Source organism: Bos taurus, chromosome 16 (assembly GCF_002263795.3).
Source record: "Bos taurus isolate L1 Dominette 01449 registration number 42190680 breed Hereford chromosome 16, ARS-UCD2.0, whole genome shotgun sequence".
Lineage (NCBI taxonomy): Eukaryota > Metazoa > Chordata > Mammalia > Artiodactyla > Bovidae > Bos > Bos taurus.
Window position 1 is genome coordinate 77,207,590 of NC_037343.1, and position 11,206 is coordinate 77,218,795.

At 43.6% G+C, this 11,206-nt stretch overlaps 1 protein-coding gene across 2 annotated transcripts in view; it reads left to right on the forward strand.

The window, feature by feature from the left end:
* The window catches only part of NEK7 (NIMA related kinase 7), a 138,160-nt gene extending 133,183 nt beyond the window's left edge, over positions 1-4,977 (forward strand). For both annotated transcript variants that reach the window (XM_003587112.6, XM_010813622.4), the window contains one exon: positions 2,087-4,977. In XM_003587112.6, the coding sequence (XP_003587160.1) occupies positions 2,087-2,197 (111 nt within the window). In that variant the 3' untranslated portion in view covers positions 2,198-4,977. The remainder of the gene's footprint in view (positions 1-2,086) is intronic.
* Positions 4,978-11,206: the final 6,229 nt, after the last annotated feature.

The following is an 11,206-nucleotide window of genomic DNA, read 5'->3' on the forward strand; positions in this document are numbered from 1 at the left end:
CCACCGTTTTCTCTCAGAACCCAGAAACTCATCTCTTCAGTGGAACTCAGACACACCTTAACCCAGTAGCATCCCTTTCCAGTGGTCGTGATTTGAAACTAAACAGTGATCGTCTGTAATCTTGGCTGCTTTCTCCTCGTGGCAGAAACAAGTGAGGGCCGAGCATCCGCTACAGTCGCTTGGAAAGTGAACCGTATTCTGAATTATTAGGCAGGAAAAGTAAGGTTTCTTGACCAGCCTGAAGGGTGTGGCACTTTTGTTCAGTCAAAAACCGGCTATTGCATCTGCTTGGATCCTGGTTACATAGAATGAGTGTAGGACAGTTACCCTTTCTGCTCCTTTTATCATTTTTATCTCTGAACAAGATTTCTGACTGCTAGGTAACCTGTTGGAAAACAGTGTCTTTTTATATATAAGTTTCAGTATAGATACTTTTCCTCCTGTCTTCTATTGTGTGTACAACTGAATGTATTTGTTTTTATTTTAATGGGTAAAATGCCAACAACCTCTTTCTGATTCAGATCACTGTAACACAAAGGCTTGTGTACGCCATACCCCTCAGGATGTTGAATGCTTCCCCTGTGCCACTGCAGACAACAGACCATGACACCCTTGGACCCTCCCAGTAGGTCTGCTGTTATCATCGGCATCTTTGAACTCCCAGAAGTGAAGCTGACTGTGAAGCTTCATTCTGATAGAATCACATCACTTGAGGGTTAGCACTGGAAGAATCCTTACAGGTCGTGTGCTCCAGCCTCTGTCCTGAATTGATGTAGAAACAAACCTCTCCAGACAGTGCCTTGAGCCTGCGGGCGTCCATGGGCTCCTCCCTTTCCATCCCCTGGGGGCCTCCTTACACATACCTTCTTTCCAGCTGACTCTTCTCACTGGCGGTGGGCTTCTGTGCTGTTAACACACTCAGCCCACAGATTTTAGCATTAGTTTCTTTTTCCTCCAGATGAAAAAAATCTTGGTGGAAGTTGAAAACTCTGTAATTTGATAATTTAAATTGTCAAACAATAATTTGATAATTTAACTATATGCCACTATGTCGAGAAAGAGTAATGCAAGTTTTCGGAGTTATGAGTAATTTACAAAGACATACTTAAATGCTAGGGCTTCCCTGGTGGCTCAGATGGTAAAGAATCCACCTGCCAATGCAGGAGACCAGGGTTCAATCCCTGGGTCGGGAAGATCTCCTGGAGGAGGGCATGGCAACGCGTATTCTTGCCTAGAGAATCCCCATGGACAGAGGAGCCTGGTGGGCTACAGTCCATGGAGTCTCAAAGATTTGGACAGGACTGAGCGACTAAGCACAGCGCAGCACTTGAAGGCTAAGGAGTCTGGTCCTTCCTCTTGATTTGGCTTGTCGTGAAAGACCATATTGTGAAGACACGTGGTTCCATGAATCACAGCAATTAGAATTAAGAATCAAGTGCCCTATTCTTCAGTCATTGGCTCTAGGGTCAGATGGAAGGATATTTTCTTAACGAAATATACTTTTTTCTGTGATGTAAATAAGTAAACCTCAGTCCTCTCATCTATAACATGAGGACATAAGTGCAACTTCATACAGTTGAGAGAGCACTATTTGTTACTTACCTTGCTTATAATTTATTATTCTTAGTTTGAAGGAGTGCTTTTACTATAATAAAAAACATTTGTATAAATTCCGATGTACAACAAGCTGGTTATTAAAATTTAAACTTAAAATGAACGTTGTTGTAGTAAATTCTAGATCAATGTGTAGAGATCTATAGTCATTAATAACTTGGAGACATGGAGTGTAAAACTCACTGTCTCCCGTGACTGCCATCCTCCAATTAGACTTTGCTGAAAGATAATCAGGTCACCAGAAAGCCACTAGATGGTGGAGAACACTCTTCTCTTGACCTGAACACTCACCAGTAAATATGCTTCTTAGAGCCTTCAACTAACTAAAGTCACTGATGGCGGTCACATATTTCCAGCCAAATATTTAGCAGCACACGTGCATTCCTGGTAAACCCAGAGCTGTGCAAAGCGTGTTCCTGTACCTCACCACCCGGAGTGGTTCCTGAAGCAGGTTGTGTTTTCTTCTCCGCAGCTGCGACAGCTGGTGAACATGTGCATCAACCCAGACCCTGAGAAGCGGCCGGACATCACCTATGTGTACGACGTGGCGAAGCGCATGCACGCCTGCACCGCCAGCGCCTGAGCGCGGCCGGCGGAGTGCGCAGCTCGAGTGTTCTTGAGCAAAGCGCACCTCCTCCTCCTGGGTGTTAAAAGAGTCCTACTTCAGAGCTAACGTGCTTTGAATCCTTAACCAGTTTTCATCTAAGCTTCATTTTGTACCAATTTAAGTCACCTTCCCGCAAACCCCAGTGACTTTGGAGTAGTCAGATTGCATGTTAGGAGAGCAGACGCAACACAGTGGTTCTTAATGGCGAAAGAATTTGTAGAATGATTGCTCGTTTTTGTGCTGATCAGTCGTGTCCAGGTAAACTCTCAGTGCCAAACACCGGCGATCTGGCTTGGCCCCATCGGGATGAAGCCCGAGGATGGTATCTGAGCGCGCGCCTATGTGCTGTCCGGTCACACGTGGACATGTGAGATGAACACAGTTTTAAACTTCTGTGACTATCTTATTTTTAGAGGTTTGAAGTATGTGTTTTAGTTCTTAGCATTGTAACTTTCAAATACAATTCTTAAAGCTAAATATACACATGAACTGTATTTTTGTTCATGAACTATTTGAGAAATTTAAAATCCTTAGCTTATACATTCAAAATGCGACTATTAAATGTGAAGAGATTTGGGGACAAAAATGTGAGTCAGACACTGAAGAGTTTTTTGCTTTGTTTTAGTATCTTTGATATTCTCCTTGCATTAAAATGGTATAAATGAATCCATTTAAAAAGTGGTTAAGGATTTGTTTGGCTGGTGTGATAGTAATTTTCAAAGTTGCACACTGCCCAAGGCTTTTTTGTGTGTTCTTGCTCTTTGTACATTTGAAGACTATTATTTGAATAATCCTGCATTACTATACTTCAGTTCCTTTATGAATTTAAATGCTCTACTCATGATTGTGCACTATAGTATATAGCATATGTTTTTATTCATAGAGTTTATTGAAATTCTGATTGGTCCCCTTCTGAAAGTTTTTTATATTCAAGTTACTTTCCTATTTATATTGTACATGAGTTTTATCCACTAATGTTTCAGATGTTCTGACAACATTATAGCCTTAAAAGAATATTTGGTATGCCAACACTTTTCCTGGAAGGAAAACATTTTTTTAACTTTTTAAAATTTGGGCTACCCTGTGTGTGTGTGCCCTGTCTTGTTAGAAAGGAAGAGGGGTTTGTGTTGTCCTGCGCCTGTGAACGCTGATGCCGTTTCAGTTCATCCGACAAGGTTGCAGATTTAGGATATGTTTAAAGAAGTGAAAACTAGCCACTACCGCAGCCGGAAGTTTTATGAGCTAAACATCTCTGTTGAGAAGCTTCTAGCTAAGTACTGTGTTTGTGCCCGAAGCTGCCCAAGGCGGTGTAGTTTACTGGAGCGGGCAGAGTTCAGTACCCGCCGTCCTGGAGACGTTTGCCCTGGACGCCTGCGCGTTAGCGGTGATCCACTCCCACACGGCCGCGTGGCCGTCACCACCTAAGGACCTCCTGCCGCCACGGAACCCGCCCAGTGACCCTGCCGACGGGAACCCCTCGTGCTCAGAGAGCACCTGCCCTCAGCCCATATAGCTGCTGGTTTTGTTTTTTCCATAGAAGTATTTTTCTTACAATCATTTGAATACTTTTATTTGTAAACATTTAAAATGTACAAAGTGTAGACGTCTTGTTTTTCTAAATTTAATCAGCTACAGTATCAGTTGTGAATTAGGGTGATTTATCCCAGTGCAGGCGGGGGAGAGCTGGCGGCTCTGCACCCCAGGCTGCAGGGACACCCAGGGCCCCCGGCGTCCCCACGCGCGTCTCCAGAGAATTGTCTCTGTTGACCTTAGTGTCCTGTTCATTTTAATGTAATATGACTGATGGAGATGAGATGTCCTCTACTTGGAACAAATGTGCTCCTTTTTCTTGCAATCTTTAAAAATACATCCATCTAAAAGCCATTAGCTGGACCCCTCACAGGACTTCTAAGCAGAGATTTAAACTTTTAAGTGAACCTATCTGCTAGAAGGAAATTGGGAAGAATTTAATGATCAGGGTAATCTATTATTGTTTTCTACATGTGGAAACTTTCTGTCTTGGATATTTTATCTTTTTTTTTTTTTTTTAATCTCAGTGTTCACATTTTTCTGGAAGAAACCACTGTGCACAAAACAAATTTTAATTCTGAATATTTCAAAGAATTGTGAAGATGAGAAGTTTTAATGTTTTATAATCACCTATGAAATGTTCTCTTTGTATTTCTGTTTATAAGTAAATTTTGTATTGATTAAATAAAACATTTGACTTGAAATGAGGAACAGTAAATGAAAGGTACATCTGATTTCTAACTCTTATTCAGACTTTGGTACCAGTTCCCCAGGGCACACAGTGGGGTGACCTTGGCCCGCGTGCTGAGGCCTAGGAATGGGGGACGAAGGGTATCCCTGTATACATAAAGTGCTCAGCGGTGTGCACTGATGGTGAGTTCAGTGAGCTGTGATGGCCACTCCGTGACTGCTTACCATCCTGCATAGTCTCCATTACAAAACACCGTGCTTGTATGCGTATACACTGCAGGTGTTGCTGTTAACATTTGCATATTTATTTTAACCAAAATGTTATTCATATTAAATGTTTTTTCTTTAAAATGAATGTATTATGTTTATATCCCACCAATGAATAATCTTATGCCTCATATTTCAATAGTACTGTAATATGAACTTTTGTGAAATACTTTTATTTTGTTATGCTTCAAATACACATACTACGAAGACTCTGTTGTTAGCTTTGAAAATTGTATAATATCCTAATAAAAATATAAAACTAAAAATAACCATAAGTTTTTCACGTATCTGTGATTCCCTGCACCCGACCCCCACTAAATTCTACTGCTGTTTATTTCTGTCGACAGTCAACCTACAGAAACAGTTCTTAATTCGTTTCCATGAATTATTTCTTTATCCTTTTGGAGATGGCTAAATATTGCAACAGTCGGGGGGTGACCATGGAGGGCTGACAGACCCTAAGAGGGAGGTCTTTCAATATGCATTAAACTAAGGCACAGCTTCACAGGTCCCTCTTCTCTTTGATACATCATTTGCTGTCTTTGAATAAGAAAAATTTCTCAAAACTTGAAAGTGTCTAAACTTGAGGCAACAGATTCTCTTCCTGTCACTGTAATATACCCCTACTGATGGTGCAGATGGTTTGAATGTTCTTTTCACATAATAAGTAACAGTTGCTGCCATGCCTGGAAACTCTGAGGCTGAAAGATCTTAATGGGATACAGTCTGCTGGGCTGGTGGTAGAGTGATCCGTACACGTCAGGATCACATTCCAAACGGTGAAGAAGAGCCGGCTTTATAACCTAGGACCTTTATGAGGAACTTGTAGGCCCGCTGTATGTGTATGCACGATCATGCTGCTAAGTCACTTCAGTCGTGTCCAACTCTGTGCGACCCCATAGACGGCAGCCCACCAGGCTCCCCCGTTCCTGGGATTCTCCAGGCAGGAACACTGGAAGGGGTTGCCATTTCCTTCTCCAATGCATGAAAGTGAAAAGTGAAAGGGAAGTCTCTCAGTCGTGTCTGACTCTTCTCGACCCCCTGGACTGCAGCCTACCAGGCTCCTCTGTCCATGGGATTTTCCAGGCAAGAGTACTGGAGTGGGTGCCATTGCCTTCTCCGATGCACGATCATAAGTCACAGGAAATTTTAGGTTCAAGATAGTGTGGGACTAGTTGAGGTTTTATTTCAAAGTACATTAACTAGAAAAGCCAGTACCAGCCATAGATGTTTAAATGTGTCATTAGTTGGTATAGCTATCTTTACCAAACTGATACAGTAACTTTCAAGTCAAAATGATGACATAGAGACAAAGATTGCCATCACAAAATACCCTCGGGGTGGACTTCCCTGGTGGTCCAATGATTAGGCACCCGCCGGCCAATGCAGGGGACACAGGTTCTTTCTGTGGCCGGGAAGACTCCACCCCTCAGGACAGCTGAGCCCGCGTACCACCACTAAGGAACCCAAGTGCTGCAGCTGCTGAAGTCTGTGCGCCCAGAGCCTGTGGTCCCCGACGAGAGAAGCACCATGGAGAAGCTCACGGGCAACCCCCGTTGCTACAACGAGAGAAACCTGTGCAGCAGCACTGACCCAGCACAGCCAAAAACGAATCAATAGTTACGTAAGGAAAAGTCCACGGGGCCTTGCCTGGTGGTCCAGTGGTTAAGACTCCATGCTCCCGGAGCAGGGAGCCCAGGGTCGATCCCTGGTCAGAGAATCCGATCCCACATGACACGGCTGAAGACCCCACATGTGGCAACAAAGATGTGGCGCAGCGAGACTTTCAAAAATATCCGCAGAGTTGTTGCATTATCTGTTTCTAATTACATGTGAATTCCTGGTACAATTAATGGTGAATTAAACGAATGATTTTTCAGAAAAAGATGTGAACGTCTGTAAAGTTTATTTTTAATTGAGAGGTTTATCTGAGCTTCTTTTCGGTCTTCTTACACACCCATCTCACTCTTCACCTGAGTCTAAATCTACTTTTAATCCTTAAGAGAAAAATGAAAAAGAATGTAAAAGTGCACATTTGTAACCAGGGGTTTTTAAGTAAATTATTTTCACTGCAAGTATTACAATGGCTAGAAAGTAATTTCTTTTTTATTCCTTCCAGAAGCATAATCCTATTCATACATTATTTCTCTAATCCTTACTTTCTCAAGTATAAAGTAGGGATATGAATTCCTGGTTCTACAAGAGTTAAATTGCAGTGCATTTAACGAGGGGCTGAGCGCAGTGCCTGGTACTTAGTGATCCCTGCTAAAAGGAGCTGTTGTTACGCCATATACATCTTTTCTGGCTCCAGTCTTCACCTACTTTTGCCAGTTCTCTCTCTCCTAGGCCTGTGGGACTGGTGTTCCAAGGGTCTCAAATTCTCTCCCAACTTCAGGCCAGTGCAGCTTAAAAGCTCTTCCCTCTTACCAGAAGGAAACCCAGTAATCGGCCATGGTAGTCACTCAGTCCGGTCTGGTGACTGACTCTGCTACCCCACAGACTGTAGCCCACGAGGCTCCTCTGTCCATGGAATTCTCCAGACAAGAATACTAAAGTGGGTTGCCATTCCCTTCTCCAGGGAATCTTTGTGACCCAGGGATCAAACCCGAGTCTCCTGCTTTAGAGGTGGGTTCTATCATCTGAGCCCCGGGGAAGCCCACACTTCCTGTTTCCACCTGGAGATACTCACGTGGCATCCTACACTCTCCTTTGGTGCTGACCCCACTGCCGCCAAATGGTTACTTGTGTGACTTGCAGCCTCCTGCTGGACCCCGAGCTCGAGGAGGCCAAATATTCCTGTGTTGTTCAGGGTAGTGCTGTGCCCCCCAGGAGAGCCCCCCTGCCATGGTGTATAGTGAAGTGAAAGTCGCTCAGTTGTGTCCGACTCTTTGCGACCTGTGGACTTGTATAGTCCATGGAATTCTCCAGGCCAGAACACTGGAGTGGGTAGCCTTTCCCTTCTCCAGGGGCCCTTCCCAACCCAGGGATTGAAACCAGGTCTCCCTTATTGCAGGTGGATTCTTTACTGTCTGAGTCACCAGGGAAGCCCAAGAATACTGGGGTGGGTAGCCTACCCCTTCTCCAGGGGATCTTCCTGACCCAGGAACCAAACCAGGGTCTCCTGCATTGCAGGTGGACTCTTTACCAGCTGAGGAAGCAGGGAAGCCTTATGAATTAATCAGATCAGATCAGTCACTCAGTCGTGTCCGACTCTTTCCGACCCCATGAATCGCAGCACGCCAGGCCTCCCTGTCCATCACCAACTCCCAGAGTTCACTCAGACTCATGTCCATCAAGTCAGTGATGCCATCCAGCCATCTCATCCTCTGTCGTCCCCTTCTCCTCCTGCCCCCAATCCCTCCCAGCATCAGAGTCTTTTCCAATGAGTCAACTCTTCGCATGAGGTGGCCAAAGTACTGGAGTTTCAGCTTCAGTATCATTCCTTCCAAAGAAATCCCAGGGATGAGCTCCTTCAGAATGGACTGATTGGATCTCCTTGCAGTCCAAGGGACTCTCAAGAGTCTTCTCCAACACCACAGTTCAAACACATCAATTCTTCGGCGCTCAGCCTTCTTCACAGTCCAACTCTCACATCCATACATGACCACAGGAAAAACCATAGCCTTGACTAGACGAACCTTTGTTGGCAAAGTAATGTCTCTGCTTTTGAATATGCTATCTAGATTGGTCCTAACTTTTCTTCCAAGGAATAAGTGTCTTTTAATTTCATGGCTGCAGTCACCATCTGTAGTGATTTTGGAGCCCAGAAAAATAAAGTCTGACACTGTTTCCACTATTTCCCCATCTATTTCCCATGAAGTGATGGGACCGGATGCCATGATCTTCGTTTTCTGAATGTTGAGCTTTAAGCCAACTTTTTCACTCTCCACTTTCACTTTCAACAAAAGGCTTTTTAGTTCCTCTCTCTTCACTTTCTGCCATAAGGGTGGTGTCATCTCCATATCTGAGGTTATTGATGTTTCTCCCGGCAATCTTGATTCCAGCTTGTGTTTCTTCCAGTCCAGCATTTCTCATGATGTACTCTGCATATAAGTTAAATAAACAGGGTGACAATATATAGCCTTGACATACTCCTTTTCCTGTTTGGAACCAGTCTGTTGTTCCATGTCCAGTTCTAACTGTTGCTTCCTGACCTGCATACAGATTTCTCAAGAGGCAGATCAGGTGGTCTGGTATTCCCATCTCTTTCAGAATTTTCCACAGTTTATTGTGATCCACATAGTCAAAGGCTATGAGTTCTGGAACTCTCTTGCTTTTTCCATGATCCAGCGGATGTTGGCAATTTGGTCTCTGGTTCCTCTGCTTTTTCTAAAACCAGCTTGAACATCAGGAAGTTCACGGTTCACATATTGCTGAACATGGCTTGGAGAATTTTAAACATTACTAGCGTGTGAGATGAGTGCAATTGTGCAGTAGTTTGAGCATTCTTTGGCATTGCCTTTCTTTGGGATTGGAATGAAAACTGACCTTTTCCAGTCCTGTGGCCACTGCTGAGTTTTCCAAATTTGCTGGCATATTGAGTGCAGCACTTTCACAGCATCATCTTTCAGGATTTGGAATAGCTCACCTGGAATTCCATCACCTCCACTAGCTTTGCTCGTAGTGATGCTTTCTAAGGCCCATTTGACTTCACATTCCAGGATATCTGGCTCTAGGTCAGTGATCACACCATCGTGATTATCTGGATCGTGAAGGTCTTTTTTGTATAGTTCTTCTGTGTTTTCTTGCCACCTCTTCTTAATATCTTCTGCTTCTGTTAGGTCCATACCATTTCTGTCCTTTATCGAGCCCATCTTTCCATGAAATGTTCCCTTGGTGTCTCTAATTTTCTTGAAGAGATCTCTAGTCTTTCCCATTCTGTTGTTTTCCTCTATTTCTTTGCATTGATCGCTGAGGAAGGCTTTCTTATCTCTTCTTGCTATTCTTTGGAACTCTGCATTCAGATGCTTATATCTTTCCTTTTCTCCTTTGCTTTCCGCTTCTCTTCTTTTCACAGCTTATTTGTAAGGCCTCCCCAGACAGCCATTTTGCTTTTTTGCATTTCTTTTCCATGGGGATGGTCTTGATCCCTGTCTCCTGTACCATGTCATGAACCTCAGTCCATAGTTCATCAGGCAGTCTATCTATCAGATCTAGCCCCTTAAATCTATTACTCACTTCCACTGTATAATCATAAGAGATTTGATTTAGGTCATACCTGAATGGTCTAGTGGTTTTCTCTACTCTCTTCAATAAGTCTGAATTTGGCAATAAGGAGTTCATGATCTGAGCCACAGTCAGCTCCTGGTCTTGTTTTTGCTGACTGTATAGAGCTTCTCCATCTTTGGCTGCAAAGAATATAATCAATCTGATTTTGGTGTTGACTATCTGGTAATGTCCATGTATAGAGTCTTCTCTTGTGTTGTTGGAAGAAGGTGTTTGTTATGACCAGTGCATTTTCTTGGCAAAACTCTATTAGTCTTTGCCCTGCTTCATTCCGTATTCCCAGGCCAAATTTGCCTGTTATTCCAGGTGTTTCTTGACTTCCTACTTTTGCATTCCAGTCCCCTATAATGAAAAGGACATCTTTTTTGGGTGTTAGTTCTAAAAGGTCCTGTAGGTCTTCATAGAACCGTTCAGCTTCTTGAGCGTTACTGGTTGGGGCATAGACTTGGATTACTCTGATATTGAATGGTTTGCCTTGGAAACGAACAGAGATCATTCTGTCATTTTTGAGATTGCATCCAAGTACTGCATTTCAGACTCTTTTGTTGACCATGATGGCTACTCCATTTCTTCTGAGGGATTCCTGCCCACAGTAGTAGATATAATGGTCATCTGAGTTAAATTCACCCATTCCAGTCCATTTCAGTTCGCTGATTCCTAGAATGTCAACATTCACTCTTGCCATCTCTTGTTTGACCACTTCCAATTTGCCTTGATTCATGGACCTGACATTCCAGGTTCCTATGCAATATTGCTCTTTACAGCATCGGATATTGCTTCTGTCACCAGTCACATCCACAGCTGGGTATTCTTTTTGCTTTGGCTCCATCCCTTCATTCTTTCTGGAGTTATTTCTCCACTGATCTCCAGTAGCATATTGGGCACCTACTGACCTGGGGAGTTTCTCTTTTAATATCCTATCATTTTGCCTTTTCATAGTGTTCATGGGGTTCTCAAGGCAAGAATACTGAAGTGGTTTGCCATTCCCTTCTCCAGCAGACCACATTCTGTCAGATCTCTCCACCATGACCCACCCATCTTGGGTTGCCCCACGGGCATGCTTAGTTTCATTGAGTTAGACAAGGCTGTGGTCCTAGTGTAATTCGATTGACTAGTTTTCTGTGAGTATGGTTTCAGTGTGTCTGCCCTCTGATGCCCTCTTGCAACACCTACCATCTTACTTGGGTTTCTCTCACCTTGGGTGTGGGGTATCTCTTCATGGCTGCTCCAGCAAAGCGCAGCCAACTGTCCTTACCTTGGACAGCTGCAACG